Source organism: Musa acuminata, unplaced genomic scaffold (genome assembly GCF_036884655.1).
Source record: "Musa acuminata AAA Group cultivar baxijiao unplaced genomic scaffold, Cavendish_Baxijiao_AAA HiC_scaffold_1097, whole genome shotgun sequence".
Classification (NCBI taxonomy): domain Eukaryota; kingdom Viridiplantae; phylum Streptophyta; class Magnoliopsida; order Zingiberales; family Musaceae; genus Musa; species Musa acuminata.
Window position 1 is genome coordinate 19,892 of NW_027021310.1, and position 17,917 is coordinate 37,808.

The 17,917-nt window shown below is 42.0% G+C and overlaps 2 protein-coding genes across 2 annotated transcripts; one reads left to right on the top strand and one right to left on the bottom strand.

The window, feature by feature from the left end:
- The first annotated feature begins 8,464 nt into the window (after window positions 1-8,464).
- Window positions 8,465-9,182, top strand: LOC103973023 (uncharacterized). The gene is given in 4 exon segments (XM_018821265.2): window positions 8,465-8,582; window positions 8,683-8,747; window positions 8,822-9,122; window positions 9,125-9,182. Coding segments are annotated over 4 exon segments (534 nt in total). The 3' UTR covers window positions 9,175-9,182.
- On the bottom strand, window positions 8,596-15,808 carry LOC135666410 (NADH-ubiquinone oxidoreductase chain 1). Its single transcript, XM_065177976.1, has one exon. The coding sequence runs from the start codon at window positions 10,035-10,037 to the stop codon at window positions 9,666-9,668; it is 372 nt and encodes a 123-aa protein (XP_065034048.1). The 5' UTR covers window positions 10,038-15,808; the 3' UTR covers window positions 8,596-9,665.
- Window positions 15,809-17,917: the final 2,109 nt, after the last annotated feature.

Here is a 17,917-nt window from a genome sequence, read left to right on the forward strand (position 1 = left end):
TGTTTGGGGACTATCCCCATTGGTATCGAGGGTTGGAGGTTGCCTTTGTCTATAAGTGAGGATAATTGCCTGCTCTACATCCGGAGTCCTGAGTTAAGGTATTCAAGGAGTTACTGGTACCAGAGTGAGGAGTTTAGAGTTCTAATAAATACAGGCACCAGCGTTGCAGAAAGGTGAACTAAAGAATGAGATGAAGGAGTGCCGGGCTAACTCTCGAAACAAAGAGTTCAAAGGTATAGTGTTGACAGGATCGGTATGCCTATATTCAAGGTAGAGTTCAGTGAATGTAATGATTGGATTATTATAAGAGAATAGATAGATAAGTAACTGACATAAGAGAATAGATAGATAAGTAACTGACACATAAGAGAATAGAATAGGTATAAAACGACTATCAGAATGAGTGACACCGGTGTAAGGCTTGGACTCCTTAGCAGCAGTCTTAGCCACAGTGGTTTGAGACCTTAGCTATATAGCTGCAGGCTTGGAGGCATGGGTTTGAGTCTTTGATTCACTGGTTTAAGACTGGTTGTCAGTGGTTGTAGGCTTTGACTCCGCCGCTTCATTCTCTAACTCCCTAGGTCGATTCTCCGTGTGCCTTAGCTCATTCTGCCTAGCTACATACCAATACCTAGCAGCGCTGGTTGTAGTCTTGGATTCACTAGTATCAGGCTTAGTAGACACCGTTCGACCCTGTAACACCCCAGCCCCCGAACACAGGACTTGGGCAACCCATACTTCTTGAAACTAGCAAAGCAGCTGGCTCCGATACCGTAGTTAACTAATACAGTTAGGGCTCTGGACTACTATCTTCTCCTCTGGCTCAACAAAGAAGGAATTTGATCTACATCTTGCCGAAGTAAACAAAGGTGCTGAAAGCCACTGTGGATGAAACTACCACATTAGCCTAACATCTACTGTAACCAAAGACAGATGAAACTAGATTACCAATTAGACTAACGCGCAACATGAGCCACCCTTCTGTCGCCATGAACAAAGGACTTGTTTAGTAGTAGCTTGTATGGCGCTCCGGACGAGACGGGAAGGGAGTTTACCGCCTTAACCTTTCCTTTCTATTAGTAGTGAGTTTGATGCTTGCCGGACCTGGTTAGTAGTGACTTTGATGCCTTTCTGGGCCTATTGACTACCATAGTGGCTTGGCTCTGTTACATACTTGTTAGGGAGAGGGGCTGGGCTTGTTGAATGAAGTTACTTATAATGACTTGGTTGTGCGGTCTTCAACTCGGATAACTATACTGGAATACTTACGAGAATCCGGTCTTCAACTCTTCCAAATGAATAGTAATGGCCTTCAACTTAATGCTCATCTAACTCAGGCTAGGCAAGGAAACCCGTAAGAATAAGGTGCTAAATACATTTCTACAGCCGATAAGTAGATTTCATAGGGCATTCCCATAAAACTCCATTAAGTTGTGGTTTAGTGCATTTCTTCCTAACATCTTGAACTGATGGATCCGTATCTGCCCTTGACTATTAATTGGGAAAGTCAACTTCGACTACTGAATTCGCAGTGCTTGGAAAGTCTCTCGGAACAGGCCAAATAACAGTTAAGTAAGGGGCGGGAAGGGCTGGCAATACTTGTTCCTGTTAACGATAGGGCTGGTCTATCTTGCTTTAGTTGCTAGGCGTGTAGGGGCGGATGCGTGTGTGTCATCTGTGTTTGTTGGCGAAAGAGGTTATCAAGCAAGCGGGTCAGAAAGGATAGGTCTAGAGCTGGAGTAGAGCTAGGTAAGTCCGGATAGGTGGCAAGCGGGTAATAAGAAAGGTAAGTTCATTGACAGTTCTAAAGTTGGGTGTTGGGAAGAAATAGTCTAGTAATGGGGCGAGGTGGGCAAAGAAATCCGATAAGTTGAACAAGGCGCGCTGCCTATTAGATCTTGTTTCTTACGAGTTATGTATTTATTGGCGAGTCAAATCAATATGAGTTCCCTTACTTACTTGCCTTAGAAGCATATCCCCTGGAAGTGGGTGGTGGTGATTCCACAACTCAGGATAGATAGCCGGTGCCGGTATTTAATATTGGATAGATCTAGTGAGTGCATCTATAATATCTTACTTCCTTCTTTGGGTGCGAGTTGAATCTAGTGTTGAATAAAGATCTTCAGCAGCAACTCCTTAAACTGTAAATGAATGATTTGTTGAGCCAGATCCACCAGCAGTAGATGATTCAAAGGTAAGGAAATGAAGCAGTTAGAGCAGTTATCAAGTCAGGGTACCGAGTTTCATCAGTTCTATAAGAAATCAATCAAGTGTTGCTAATGTTGCTAAGGAGCTTTCTGAACCTGAACAGGACAGGACTCGTTACTAACAGCTAGAGCAGAGATAGTTAGCTGAGAAAGGAGACTGATAGCAGTTACAGGAATGGAATTGATTGAATTTTGAGAGCACTCTTATAACTCGAGCGGGGCATATAAATATGGAATTGACACTAGAAACTTCAATATAGAATTGACACTATCTACTCCCCTACTCCTTCTCTCGTTGGCTTTTCTCGCACCGATACTATAACTTATGATTTTGATACTGATCTCTAAGATCAAACTAGAACGTAACCTTCATTTCGAACATCATTTCCTCGAACAACTTCTTATAGAGTCAACTTGAGTCCTGTTCTTGTTCTTGTGGAATCCGATATAGAAGCCGAAGAGAAGCAGTGCCTATATGAAGTAGCAAGCTATTCTTCAAGTGTAGTTGTGGAAATAAGATCCTCTGCTTCTGCACTCGATAGAAGAAATGATTGTTTGATTGTTTTCCTTGACTGCCCCTATTCTCTCTGGTATCTGTTTCATGATCAACTGCTGAAGCTAATGCGGATGTTCAATCATACTCGTCTCTTTAGTTAACCCATAGTGGCACCCACATATATTATATTCTAATTAGATTAGATCATCTCACCTCTGTATTCTGTGAATTAGATTAGATCACCTCTGTATTCAGTAGTCTAGGCGCCATCCCTTGTTGAATCTGTTATCAAATACTCGGGCAGGGTTAAGAAAGGGAGTGATAGTTTAGTTTGAAAGGAGACCGGGCAGCGTCCTGTGTTAACCTGTATTTTCGTGTTTCTTTCGGGGGCAACGAGTGGTTATGAGAGTGCGGTGCGCCTTAGTTTCAGAGTTGGATGACTTGTGGAGCGAAGTAGTGTCCCGTCATTGAGTGAGATATTCTATGCTTTTCCTTTCCGGGCGAAAAGAAGTCAGATTGGTTTCCTTTCCGGGCTAAAAGGAGTGTCCAGTGAATCGAGTGTTTAAGTAGAGTATGCTCAGTAGTTATCAAGTCTGCAGTAGAGGAGTCCAGAGAGCGCAGGGAAAACTGGCTTCGTCTTAAACTCTGGTATTAGAGTATTCTTCTCCTGTCAAGGGTTCTTCCCCTACTAAAGGAGGGACAGACAACCCAGTACTATAAGGGGCGAGTTGGGGCAATCAGATAGTAAAGAGTTCTGGGGCAGAGTCGAGTACGAGGGTTGGTATTAGTCCTGTGTTAGAGTATTAGAGGTATCCGGGAAGGGAGTGGAAATTACAACTACTTTATGGAGCATGCCCGTAATGTTGAAATTCATAATTGTTGTCAGTTGCCATAGTTATAGTAGCTTTAGAGGTTTAGTAGCCTTGTGTTAGAGTATCCATGTGTTAGAGTTCCCGCTGCTTTCGATCTACCCATTCCCTTGCTTTAAGATTGTGAATAGAGTGCACCACTGCTTTCAGGTACAGGTTCGGCATCAAGTATTAAGGAAGCAGGGTAGCGCTAAGTACTGAAGTGGAGAAATGGAATGAAGTAAACCTTGCCTGTTATAGATTAGATGTATGTAACCAAGTATAGGTAGCTTTCAGATCCAAGTCTCCAATAGTATGGGCGGGAAGGTAAGATCTTTCTGTGCAAGGGAAGTATCCAAGAGAATCAGTTGTCACTCCATACATATTCATTCATACTGAAAGAAGTGAACTTATACTCGCTAAAGCCAAACCAAGCAAGTAAGTAAGTAAGCAGTCAGATTCCACAGAAAAGAAAGGGAATAGAGTAGTGAGTATAGACCCACAGAGCGGTAATTATTGATTCAGAGGCTCAAGGCTAAATAACCCTGTGGGGTAAGAAAGGACTCTAAATAAAGGTTAAGGTCAGTAACAACTACAATACAAGTTATTACAATTCGAAGTTCTTACAATCTTATACAGCGCTAAGTGAATCAGTAGAGATAAGTTCGGGGTCAGGGAAAGTAGTTTACAGTGAAAGTGAAGGATGCCGGATTAGGATCTAAGGTTTTGGATCATAAAATCGAAATAGTACTTGCTGTTTGTTGACCTCCATACTTAATAACTGACTAATCAATATCATATAAGTGAACTGAGTAACTTAAATGAATAATGAAATGAATAAGTAAGAGTCAAAGATATGATTGGAAGAACCTCTGGCGAGGGTTCCCTACAGAATGGAAGGCAAGGGTATCAGTTTCCGGGTTGGGAGTTACAGACCAAGAGAGCGGGAAAGAGTGTTTATAATACTTACACTAAGTTTCTAATACTTACACTAAGAAGTGGGAACCCAGCTACTAATAGCGGAGTCAAACCAATGCTATAAAGAATGCAAATGCTACCAATAAGACAGAAACACCTAATAGAGAATAAAGCTAATAATATAGCAGTACTGGATTGAGATACGAAAACATATTCTAAAATAAGTCAATCAAATAAGTAAAGGAAGGGTGTAAGGCTAACTTAACTGTCATGAGTATCAGTTGAAAAGCAAACAGACAAAGATCCAGATCAGTAGTTAGCTCCCGAGTTCCCAGTCCAGCTCTTTCCGGTAGTGATTTCCGCCTTATCAGTAGTGGCAGCATTCCTATTTAGTAGGCTTTCAGCACCCGCTTGGTGGATGAAGTCCTGTAAAACAGTAGCTACAGTCTGATAGAGTGGATAGGGTTGTTCTCGTTAGTAGGTGCGTTAGATCATACCTGTGTTCTCTACTCTTGATTTTACCCACATAGTAGTTAGTGTTAGTTGCACAGCCTTTGTATCAGTGGTCATATTCTAATAGTAGCATTTGCTATCCAGGAAAGAAAGTCAGCCTATTTGCCTTTGTATAAGTTGCTTGGTTTTGCTTTTGTTATTTACTTAGATTTAGAATGGGTTTGATCTCATATAATATTTGAGAGTTGTGGGGCATCAGTAGTTTGCATTGAACTTAGTAGTAAGGTACTGCCCGGCACAAACCTAGTCTATTTAACCCCTAACCGGGAAAGAAACCATAAAGAAACCGCTGGAAAAAGAACTACTAGCAAATACTGTATTTATTTGTATATGAAAACACATGCTAATGCTAATAAATAAATAGAAGAGAGTAGATAAGTGAGTGGCAAAATACATTCTAATATAAGAACTCGGAATGCGGAATTGAATACTGAAACTTGACTTTGAATATGATAATGAAATAGTGGAATGCAAGCAATAAGTAAGGCCGGGAAGCGGGAGTCTAAGAAAGTCAGAAAAGGTTTACTGGCAGCTTGGAAGCATTGAAGGTAGGCTTTGTACTACATATTTGCATTATTCGGATTTAGATCTTGATTCTTGCATGTAGGGTTCGATTATCATTGCTACTAACTAATAGTATTCTGACTACCAAAATAATACCTTCAATCTTATAGTTCGTTGTCTAAGCCTAAAAGCAAGGAGCGAGAGAATGCAAGTCAACAGTATAAGAGGCAAGCTAGGATCGATGGCAGTAGTACAAAAAGAAAAGACAGGACAGTTAGAGTTGGAACAAGTAAGGACGGGCTTATAGACAGTGGTTCGATTCTATTAGATAGCAGCTAAAGTCTCATTAGTACTAGTTCAATTCGTATAGGCACCGGTTCCATTCTTATTAGTCATAGTATAAGTCTTATTAATAATAGTCTAGTTTGAAAGCAAGGCAGTTCTAAGATTATTGTTGCGACTACTTATATTTATGGTTACTTTAGCTTGATGAAATTGAATCTAAAGGGCGACGAAGCTGGAAGGAACGCAACCTCAACGTAGAGGAAATTCGAAGATCTTTTATCCTTAACAAGAGAATACATAGAATAAGAGAGGCTTTAGCGAGGCATAACAGATAGAGGTAACTAACCACCCTAGCGCTTCCTCCTTTCAAATCATAGTTTTGAGTTTCCGTTTTCATTGTGGAATTGAGTTTCGTATCAGACCTATTATCCCCTTACTTCTTTGCTTGAGCATACCTCGAATTCTTATGCTCCTTGCTTTAATCCAATAGTGACTTGCCCGGTAGGCACTACATAAGTTCTGTACTCTTCTCTTGTATTGCTTCTTATCGGTATCGTTTCGATTCTTGCTAGGCAGTGCTGGATTCCCTGGCATACAAACGGACTCTTTGACTACTTAGCTCTATTCTTGTACTGCTGAGTTTGATCCTATTACCCATGGGTTGACTTCTTCTTCTTATTCCTTATACTCTATATGTGCTACATCGTACCCAAGATGCACTATACTATATCGTACCTAAGGGCGAGAGCAAAGCAAGGACGGGAAGAATTAGATCACGGAGTCAAAGAACGAGTTGAACAAGTAAGGCGTGGACAGGCGACATCGGGTGCTGTGCTAAGAAACCTCACAATACAATAAAGATGTAGATCCAGCAATTGAACAATGAAATGAACAAGATGGAATACAAGAGAGAATGCTAAGATTGAGATTAAGTAGTAGCAGACCTAGGGTTCGTATCCAAGCCAAGGGAATGAAAACCAAAGTCAAGTCAGACTGCACCAGTGGGAAAGGTCATAGCATAGGCCCCAGTAGAGCAAGGTTCGGTCCCTGGTGTGAGTGTCGATTCGAACTTCCCAGTTGTTTTATTTGACTTACTTGCTCGATTCTTACTTGTTCGCTCAAGATACAAAAGAGATTAGTCTCAAATGAACTAAACAGGTACTTCTTCAGTTTGATAGCAAATCCATCATTTAATACACAAAATAGAGCTTCTAATGAATTTAGTGCCTAGTTTGGAGCTTCAAAAAACTGGACTTGTTGCCAGCAGCTCACTTTAGACTTAACCACTATGTGGGCATTCGCAAAGAGAGGAGATTCAATATACCGAGCTTCAAAGCCAGTACCTGCTCCTACTTCTGATAAGGCTTCTGCTTGAAATTCCTTCTTCTTCATAGGATGAAACAGGAACTGTAACAGGCCTACAAGGATCTCCCGGAACGTCACTTTCTGGTCTTGCTGCTTCCTTAGCCCTTGCTGCTGATGACTCTACTTCTGATTCTCTAATTACCTATTTTTCTTTCTATTCAAAGACTCTTATTTCTCGTATTCTTGATTCTTGCTCTAACATCGCTAGCTCTTTTATCAAGCCCACGTAGCGGTGAAGCATCTATTGATTCAGTTGTGCTTGCTTTACATTCTCTTACTGCTTTCTTTCTTTCCCGAGTCTCCATCTCTATCTGTTCTACTTTCCAACTTCATATTTAGGGTCAGCTGAATGCGTAAAGGTCACCGCTCAACCCCGTTTCATGCTGGAGGAAAGAAAGCCGATATAACAAGCTCTATATTAGCGCATTGCCTCTTACAACACTTCCCGGAAACTAGCGGATTCCTATTTCTTGAGTCTAGTAAACTTATTGGACAGAGGTTTTTCGAGGAGAGTAACCGATGGAAGGCCTAGTTGAAAAGCAAACCGAAGACGCACGAATGAAACGGGCGATCAATGCGCAGGACGCACGATCTACAAACTACAATAGAGAGCGAGCGAATACCAAACGGAGCAAGAAGCAGAGGAAGGTAAGAAGGCGGGCTGGCTTACTAAGTCTAAGGCGGAAAGCTGCCTAATAACGCATTAGGGCACTTTGAAATGCGGTATAGAGCTTACTCGGGCCGAACGATGGAGCTGCTCTTGTTGCTAATGGGTAAAGATGGGAGTTCTTTCTTTTGAGTATGCTTTCTAAGATCAATCAGAGGAGGAATAGAATGAAGGTGGTAAGGGCGGGAAGGAGTTTCCTTACTAATAAAAGCATAATGAGTTAATCGATCAGCAACCTCAATGTGGATTCGCCTACTCATTACGGAACCCTCGATTGCTCTGATTAGACTTCCCGAGTGCTTATTGTTCCTGAGTCTTTCTTTTCTTTTCAAGCGGGGTAGCACAGGGAATGAATGAACTCCTTGGAATCTCAGGCCTGGATAATCGTATAATCCGGGTCGATCCTATGGTAACCTCAAGGTAGGAATGCCAGTTGAACTTCCTTGACAGAGCTAACGGAGATGCACCGTCTCGATGTTTACCTATATTAGCCATTCATAAAGTGCTCATCTAGATCTCGCAAAGGATCAGCAATAGCTCTGTGTACTCGAGGACTATTAGGGCAAGGATAGAAAAGCACTTTTGGATCTCAGCAGGTTAGACCAGCTATAGGTGGGTTTGTTATATACAATTATGCGCCTTCCTTATTGAACCTTTTGGTATGTATTGCCCCATTAACTATAGCAAAGATCCACCAGACGAGAAACTCCATTCCGCACTGCTGCTGAGTGGTCGGACTTATCCACCTCAGGGATTCGTGTCATTTCTGTTTTTTGAATTTCGTTGGGGGAATTCTACCAAAGCTAGGCAGATAGATAGACTCCTTTCCCGCTGCTAAGGGAGAGCAAGAAACGATATTATGGTTTTTGAACCTTTTTATTGCGGGTACTAAGAGTCCTCTCACTACCAATCAGCAGACATCATTATCTTGCTGGGTCTTGCCGGTATCAACTTAGAGAAAGAACAACTAAATGGAGACAGCAACTAACTATGGCTCTTGGCCCAGACTACGTCCTAGGCGTCTGTGAGATCAGAGCAACAGGGAACGCCTAGACGACGACGCCCGTCCAGGGCTGAAGTAAGTAGATCGAGAGGTCGTTCCGCCCCTTGTCTCCGAGGATGGGTAATATGTTCTCATACGGAATTGTTGCTATCCAACTTGATTCTAGAGGGCCTAGCTGGCGAGCGATCCCAGTCCGCGGCAGAGAACAAGACAGCAAGCGAGCGTACCTTTGTTAGCTTCTTCTCCACCAAGCACGGAAGTTTAAGGATAACTGTAGGTCGGTGGCTACCTAAGGAAACTCCGATTCGATCCGCCCCCTGCTGGGAGGCATCTACCTCATCCCGATCACAAGGAGAGGTTCACCATGATGGGGTTTTCAGGTACTCCAATTCTGTCTTTATAGTATGAGGGTATCATCCATTTAGTGTGGCATGCTCGAAGATTTAAGGATTCACAGCGCAGGGGCCAAGCTTAGTATACAGTTGCTAGGCGAGTTATAAACAAGTCCTTCAAGTCAAGCCCTTACTTAGTTGACTGACAATGACAAAGGCTTGCGAAACTAAGTATAGCCTTTTCCATTGAAACTGTTTCTCATGTTCTTTCATTCGGAAAGTAGGCGAGAACCTAGAGTAGTAGCGTTGACAAAGAAGAACAGCCGGTTATAAAGGACAGCTATCAAAAGAAAGAGTTAGGCCCCAGCCCAGCCTTGACAAGCAACCTTTCTTTCCTCTGGATCTGAGGTGCGAATAGAAACAACTATTTGTGGATTACAGCCAATTCCCTCATCCCTATACTGAAAGGGAATAATACATAGAGAGCCCTCTGCCCTGTAAGCCCACACCTGTGTAGAGTAGATCGTTCAACACCTGCGGCACAAACCCATATTTGACCAATTGGTCCGTCTATCATAGGCGACCGAACGGCCGCTCCCTATATTACTAGACCAACCAGCTATAATAATTCCATAAACACCTAGCGAAGATATGGCAAACAAATAAAGTAGCCCTATGTTCGGATCTGACAATACCATACCATAAGAAAAAGGTACAACGGCCCGAGCGACCAGACTTAACGTAAATGTAGCTACTGGAGCCATTCGAAAAAGGGAGAAATTAGCACTACTTGGTGAAATAGGTTCTTTGAGAATCAATTTGAAACCATCCGCTAGAGGTTGTAACAATCCGAACAATCCTACTACATCAGGACCCTTTCGACGTTGCACAAAAGCCATGACTTTACGTTCAGCTAGCACTAAAAAGGCAACTCCTAGTAGAAGTGGTAGAATTAAACCAAGTATTTCTGCTGGAACTGCAATGTACGTTTTAGATTGGATATTGACTCACGATCGGCCCGGACCTGGTCGACCCGAGAATGAGATTGCACTTAGGATCTGGCCTGGTCGACCCAATCATTATATTGAAGGAGGGGACCTTTTCTGGAAAAGAAAACTCCGGATCCCTTGAAAGATGGTGCATTAACGAATCCTGTTACCTTACTTCCGAATCGTAGCCCGACTCACTATACTAAGCATAAGCTAAGTCATCAAAAGGGATTTCCTTAATACTAGTGGCTGAGATAAAGATGGTACTGTTTGGTTAGGACGAATGAGTGGCTGTGAAGCATGCTTTCTCACGAGCTCAAATTCACCCAGATCCCGATAGAATTCCCACAGATATAAAGAATTGTGAATAACAGGATAGAGAGTTATACAAAATGTTGTGGTTTTGCCTCGTTCCAAAACAGACTTTGTCGCTCTTGCAGATGTTTGACTAAAGCTTCCAGAAATTAAGGAGTGGCTTCTTCGGCAATACTCAAGTTGGCTAGGATCCTGCTTTTCAATCCTGTTTATAGAACATTAGCCTAATGGCCAATATTCACTAGATATGAGAGTTCTTTACTGATAATAGCACGAAGGTATTGAGCGGGAGCATCTCAGTAAGATTGAAATCCATCGAATAGCCTGTATTTGTATTAATTAATATAGTTAACATCGCATACATATAAGATATTATGATTTCTAGTTAACATCGCATACATATAAGATATTATGATTACTAACTTATATAAGATATTATGATTACTCACTTATATACAAGACTCTCATATTACCCTTTATATACAAGACGAAACTCACTTTAGATAAAGACTCCACTCACTTTAGATACTCAACTCAACAAGCAAACTCATAAGTAAGCAAGGAACAAGCAAACTTGTAATGGAACTATAGTACAAGGAAAGAATTCATTTAGTAGGGACCAAGCATATACTCAATTCTTTACTTAGCAATAGGCACCCAACAAGCTACTACACTTAGAGCGAGGCATGTTAACCGTAGAACACTTTTATAACCACTTCCCAGAAATCAAATTGGATGGTTTTGGTACCAGTTTTCACTATAATGAAAGCTAGGCGACCCGCAAGAGGATCTCATGACTCTTCTGTAAAGAACAATAAAGATGGAATTAACATCTTTCTTCAAGTAAAGGCACTCAATGGGGTAAACTCTTGCATATCGACGCTTTCCCTTATCCGTGAGAAAGTTGTAAATGTTCATATTCTAACTACGGAACTTATAGAAAGTTGTAAATGTTCATATTCTAACTACGGAACTTATACTAACTACTTCACTTATATTATTCTAACTACGGAACTTATACTAACTACTTCACTTATATTATTCCAACGACTTTGAACCTTATATTATATAGTGTGTGTCACGCCATATGCCTTATCTGCAGGACTGTAAGCGGATGCTCTGCATTGACAATACATATTTCATGATATGATCTGGTCTCTATCTATTTTCACGATGAACTTCTGGATTCCTAGCCTCCCTTTCCTCTTTGTAAAAGAATAAGGTCACTAACAGTGCTCTTCCTTCCTCTCCTTTCCGTCGAGTTACTTCTGTCGAGAGCAATAAAAGTAATGTATTAGCGGGCCCTTACTCTAAGCAATAAAAGTAATGTATTAGCGGGCCCTTACTCTAATTGGAAATAAAGCTCTTTCGCGCTCCCCTTACTCTACTGTAACAAGTTCGGGCCTGTAACAAGTATCTACAAAATGCTTTTCGGCCTATGGAGGAAATCCCCTGCTTGAGTCAGTGCGTGAATCCCTTGATTTTCAAAGTCAGGCAATCCTTTACTTTAACTGTATCATTGGTAGTCAATCCATCCCCCAATTCCTTTATTTCAATATATCTCCCCGCTTTTTTGGAGGCTTTTCATTCGGGATCAATCTTAGCCTCGTCTGTGGTTTACAACTTTGTCTATATTGGCCTTCACTCTATACGATCGGTTCGAGCAATCAAATCAAGTTGCCAATTCATTGGATAAGCGGTGGTCGTTCGTAGGCTAACTCACCTCTAGCTGGGATTCAAACCCCGTCCTTGCTTAACCTGTATCAAATTCCTCGTCTTAATTGATACGTCCTCATTTGGTCACCTCAGTCTTCCTTTACCTTGGTTGAATCTGATTCCACGCAAACAGATAATGCGTCTGTGGCGCGTTAGGGCGAAAAGATGAGAGGTGAGTTTTCACGCAGCTGTACCCTAAGCCCTTTGATAACCCCCAAAGTCGTCCCAATTTCTTGCTTCTATTATGAAGGGAGGACTCATCCGATGTTGTTTAGCAATTATCAAAACATAAAGGATCGGGTCAAAGTCAATTATCCGCCCCCTAGCTTCCGATCGATTTCCTACCTTCGCCGTAAAGAGGTCCCACGCTAAGCGCACTACTCCCATGCAAGGAGCTGAAAGCCTTTTGGAATCCATCCCAGATCCACGACAAACACACAAGTGGAATGCTCTCCTTTATTTCACCATGCCGCATATCTTTATAAGCTCAGCCCAGGGAGAAATGGAATTCAGCCTTGACCCTTGTCTAGTACCAAAAGAATTCTTCGCAGCGGGGGGAATCCACTTGCTTTGTCAGCTAATTCGTATAAGTAGTGCCGTCTTCGGTTCGGATAGACAACAATGAAAGAGAAAGACGGACTTACGAGCAAGAGCACAGAAGCAAGATAGATTCTTCCACCCACTCTAAATGGAGCGAAGTGAGTAGCGTGTATAATCCGTCCTTGCTTTCAAAGGTTTATAGATAGGCCCTCTCTCTCTACCTTTTACTACCTTTGATATTCGTATATGCTGAGAAGAATCCGTAGGTTTGGTTTGCCTTACTAATGTCAATATCGTTTTTATTTGAAGAAATGCCCTAAGCTCTTATTTCCTATGGTAAGACAAAAGGCTTTCAGCTCCTTGATTTCCCACTCCGACTGAGGAATCGAGCATAAAGCAAGAGAGCAAGATAGCTGCCACGAAGCTTACCCGGTCCACTGCGAAGGCCCTCCTCTGCTAGCGACTACTAGAGATCAGTTCACTTGCATTCTTCCTTAAAACAGGGCCGCATCTGTGATCTGGTAGGAGAGATAGAATAAGGTACAACCCAGGGTCTAAGGATACTAAGGTCAGTCAACTAATTCATAATGGAAAGAAAGTGTCTCCCCCTCCAACTGAAGCAGACATGATCAATAGTGACGATATCCCACGAGCAGAATGAATTAAGGCAATCCTTGAATCGATGGAAAGAAGATGAAGACACTGGTACAGGTACAGGGACTGGAACTTGGTAGGCGGAGCACCCCAACTGCCTCACTTGACCCAGTATCAATCATTCTTATCCTACTGATCCTACTGGCAATAGCTTTAGCGCGAACTCCTCACTTTATGACTCTAAACTCACCACTCAAGTCTTAGGCTCCATAATCTTGTTTGATCGACTGAGACCTACCCTTTGCCTTTCGTATCCTTAGGTTTCTTTGTCAAATGTAGAAAAAGAAAGAGTACTTAGCGCTTAAGAAGGACAGAAAGAGAAAGGCGCACGCATTTGCTAAGTTGAACCTCTGTTCCACGGCGAGAAAGAAGTGTTGACGAGAACTCTCCGTAAGCTGATGAAATTAGGCCTTGTTCCCTTACTTATTGAATAGCTTAACTCAATATAATAAGTAGCATGTTACGCGCGCCATTCCTTTCGAAAGAGCTCCTCTGTTCTCCCCCAATCATAACACGTTAGCACCCCCACCTAGAAACCATAATCAGTTTGCAGCTTCGGTGAGCTCCGTTAGTGAGTTATTAGCGAATTGCAGCTTCGGTGAGCTCCGTTAGTGAGTTATTAGCGAAAGATTCCATTCAACAATTCCTAGATTACCCGTCAACAATTCATTTGCTCTTTGATTTCGAGCTTAGAGTGTGAGTTCAATGATTTTGCCCAAAACAAGCAACGGCCACTAAGTGTGTTAGCGAGTCTCGTTTCAATTTATACCCGCGACAACGTTAATAATCTTTCTGATTCATCTTAACTACTTATATACTCCCTTATTCTTTCCACTCTACTTTATACGGCTTACAGCGCAGCGAAAGACTAGAAACTAATGCCTTGAATATTGAAGCTTTAATAAAGAATATCGGCACCCTGGAAAGTAAGCTAATGCACCCCGCTCAAGTAAACGTTAGTTAGTTTTGTAAGCAGGAAGCAGGTAGGTGAATCTCTTCTAGTGAAGTTGAATTCCCATCTTTTCTTTCGCCAAATGTTGTGCTAACAGAGTTTGCCGAAGCGTTGAGTTCACCCTTTCGAACAAGTGCTTTTGAGAGTGAAGTATGTGGTATGGATAAAGGCCGATTAGAGGTTCTAGGAATTGAAGCGCTAAGCACGCACGCACTGAAGTGAAGTCTCCTTGGGTGCATGAGTGTTGTCGTTTCGGGGAGTTATTGGCTTTAGTTAAGGGTAGAAAAGAGCAGAGTTTACGGCTTTCAATAGTATCAAATCCGGGTTCATTCTTATACTGACTAGTGGAATTCTTAATGCACGTTCATTCTTATAGTAATCAACTGCTTTGCGTCTGTGGTTATATGATGTGTGACCCAGTGAATAATCCCCAAGGTATAGAGTCAAGGCATAAATCAAAGTGTAAGTGCAACTCTACTCTCTCATCAAAGGTAAAGCTATGTGATGTCAATTTCCATTATGTGAAAGGAAAGGCATGAATAAAGATGAAAAGAAGGACAGTTCGGAAACAGAGAGCGGATATTCAGCAATAAGTTCTTTTCTCGGAATGTTCATCACCTTTGATCTTGGAGCGACACGGCCAAAACATATCAAATATAGAGTTCAGTCGCTTGGACAATAACCCCAGAAAGGCAAAGAGCTCTATTTAGATTGGAGATTTCGGTGCCTATAACAAAGTCAATAAGTACGTGTCTTTTATGGCGATGCTTAGGAACGAACCCGGGGTTGCTCTCGCAAGGTTTGTGTACTCAAGAAAGCTAGAAAGCGAAATTACTACATTTCCCGTAGACTTTCCAATGTTACTAATAGTTTGTTGTTAAAGGGAGTATGGACTAGACCCTTTATCGTAGGTGCCGAGCTGCAGGGCGCGGAAGCGAACGAAAACCCTCCCCCAAATCATACGGCTCCTTTCATAGAAGGAGAAGGCACCCTAAAGGAACGGGTCCAGTAAAGATGACAATACGATCTCTACCTTTGGTACCTTAACGGAAATGTTCTCTAAGACGCTATATCCCCGGCGATATAAGCATAATCTGGTACCCGCTGGCGGCTGCGAGCAGAAGGCATCGGTAAGGCCAGGCCCCAACAGGTCAAGGAATACCTTCTATGGCTCCATCTCCCTATTTTCTTAAGAGCAAAATCTCTGCTCGAATCTATAGTGGGGAAGCTAGCACCCCGACTGGACCAAGAGCTCCATTCCTATATTAGGGAAAGCATTCTATCTTCTTATCTTCGGAATCAAAGGAAGCCAGCCCCACCCACCCAATCTGGAGTTTAGAGACAGTATTAGCCATCAAAGAAGCGATATCAGCCTCTTTAGTCTAAAAAAGGATTTCCATCTTATATCTACTATAACTCATCTTTGGCAATCCATGCTAACTTAGCCCACGGGTAAGCACTGCCCACTCTCACCGTCCACTATCGAAGCAAGGGTAGCGCCACGGGTAGAAAGAATCCACCCACGTACGTGAAGCATATGCAAGACAGTATTCTAATGAAATAGTACAATAATTAGACAGTATTCTAATTGAATAGTCAAACTGTTATACTATATTCTTTATTCAGTCGTTCAGCTCAAGCTTATTTAGGAAGGAAGGATGGACCCACTCTTGAAGCACCCTAATGCCTCATATCCGATCGAGCTGAGCTCTCAGGCGCATGATTTTTAGATGAAATACCTTCGATCTCTAAGTTTGCGGGACAGCTATAAAGAGAAGGGAAGCCCGGGGCTACACTCCGGAGTGAGGTTAGTATTGATTGGCAAGAGATAGAGGTAAGTCAGCAACAAGTGGTTCTGGTTCAGAGCAACAACAATTGGTTCAGGTTCAGAAAGCTCCTTAGCAACTAGGCCTATCAAGAAAGAAAGAAAGTAGAGCAATAGGTATTATAACAGTACTACGGGTTGGTTTCAAAGAGACTGGTTAACTACTCTTGGCTCGGGAAGGACAATTCCCTACATTTGTTGGCTTGGGAAGGACAATTCCCTACATTCCAACTTTCTATCTATCTTATGAGTTCAATCTTGGATCTTTATTATATAAGATGGAATTTCGATAGGTTTATTTAACTTCACTTTTGTCGGTAACTCTGTAACTCCTCCTCCTTAATCTAACTATACCTGCTCCCGTGGAATACCTAGTTTACGAGTTGGGGAAATCAGATAGTCGATTTCTTCTTTTATACCTTATTGAACAAGCAGCTTTATCATCTACCTCTGGTAACTGGCAAGAAAGAGGAGTTCATTACTAGGGAGTTCAAGAGTTCAGTTTGTATCTTAGTATCAGAGTTAGGTTACTTTACTAATAGAAACAGGAGTGGTCTAGGTCGAGGGGAGTGGTTCACTCATTGAAGTAACATTAAGGGAAGGGGAGGCGTGTAATAGAAAGAAAAAGTCACTAACCAACCCTTAATACAGGACTTATTCAGTTCTCATGCCTACCGGAGCTAAGCTAAGCTAAGGGAAGAATAAGGAGGTAGAGGAGCCTCATTCCGGTATCAAAGAAATGTAGTTAGATGAGAGTCCAGTTCAAGCCCTTAAGTCAATTGTGATAGTGGAATACCAAACTAGTGGAGTAGCCCAGAGCCATAACTTGATTAGTTTACAGAGGTAGTAAAGATTCACTGGTGCAAGCAGACGGACAACTACTTCTGAATGGAATGGAACAGTAGGAATTGGAATAGCAAGGAAGAACGAAACTCAATCCACTAGATCGTACCTTATTCAATTACTGACTATAACCATTCTATTACAATGACTTATGATTATACTTACTTGTCTGCTTGTCTACTTATCTGCTTGTCGGACCGGTTCTTGCTTTTGGAATAGTGACTTTCCTGATAGCCAATAGTGGAGGAGCCATCAAGAGTAGTGTCTTGTCTAGTAGTTCCTTGGCCCGTGTCTTGGCGGTCATTAGTAGTTGCTTGGCGATCGGCTTGGTTAGTAGTTACTTGGCCCTCCATCGAGATTGATTCGCCTAAGACAGAGAATGCCCATACCCTAAGGTGATGATTTACAGGTATTTAGGAACCCTGTTTAACCTCCAATGGGATTCTGTAGATAAACGATGTATAGCTGGCCTTCAATACAACTAGGAGAGCTAGGCATCGACTTACTTACTACACATCGGCTTGCTATGCAGTTTAGTCGGGGATTAGCATCGAATTATGCCTTAATGCTTCACCGCTGCCCCCTCTCCTCTCTTTGTAAGGCTGGCGAGGTAATGAGCAATTCCCAGATAGTTTAGTTCTCCTCAATTGGGCCACTTCGTACTCGAGGATTTGAGACGGTAGTTAAGTGGGAAACGAACACTTGGGGCAGTAGGCGGAGTTGGGCCAGTGTTTAGTAAACCATGAAGTAAGAATGGAATATTCATTAATAATCTAACAAGAATCCAGAAATCTAACAAGACTCATTTTATACTATACTGGAACTTGACTTTCGTAGTGACTTGACTTTCGTAGTGACTTTACTTATACTGATTCTACCTTGATAGCGCTTCCCTCTTTTCGGATTCCTTCCCTTTTTTTACCACAGAAAAACTCATACTAATAG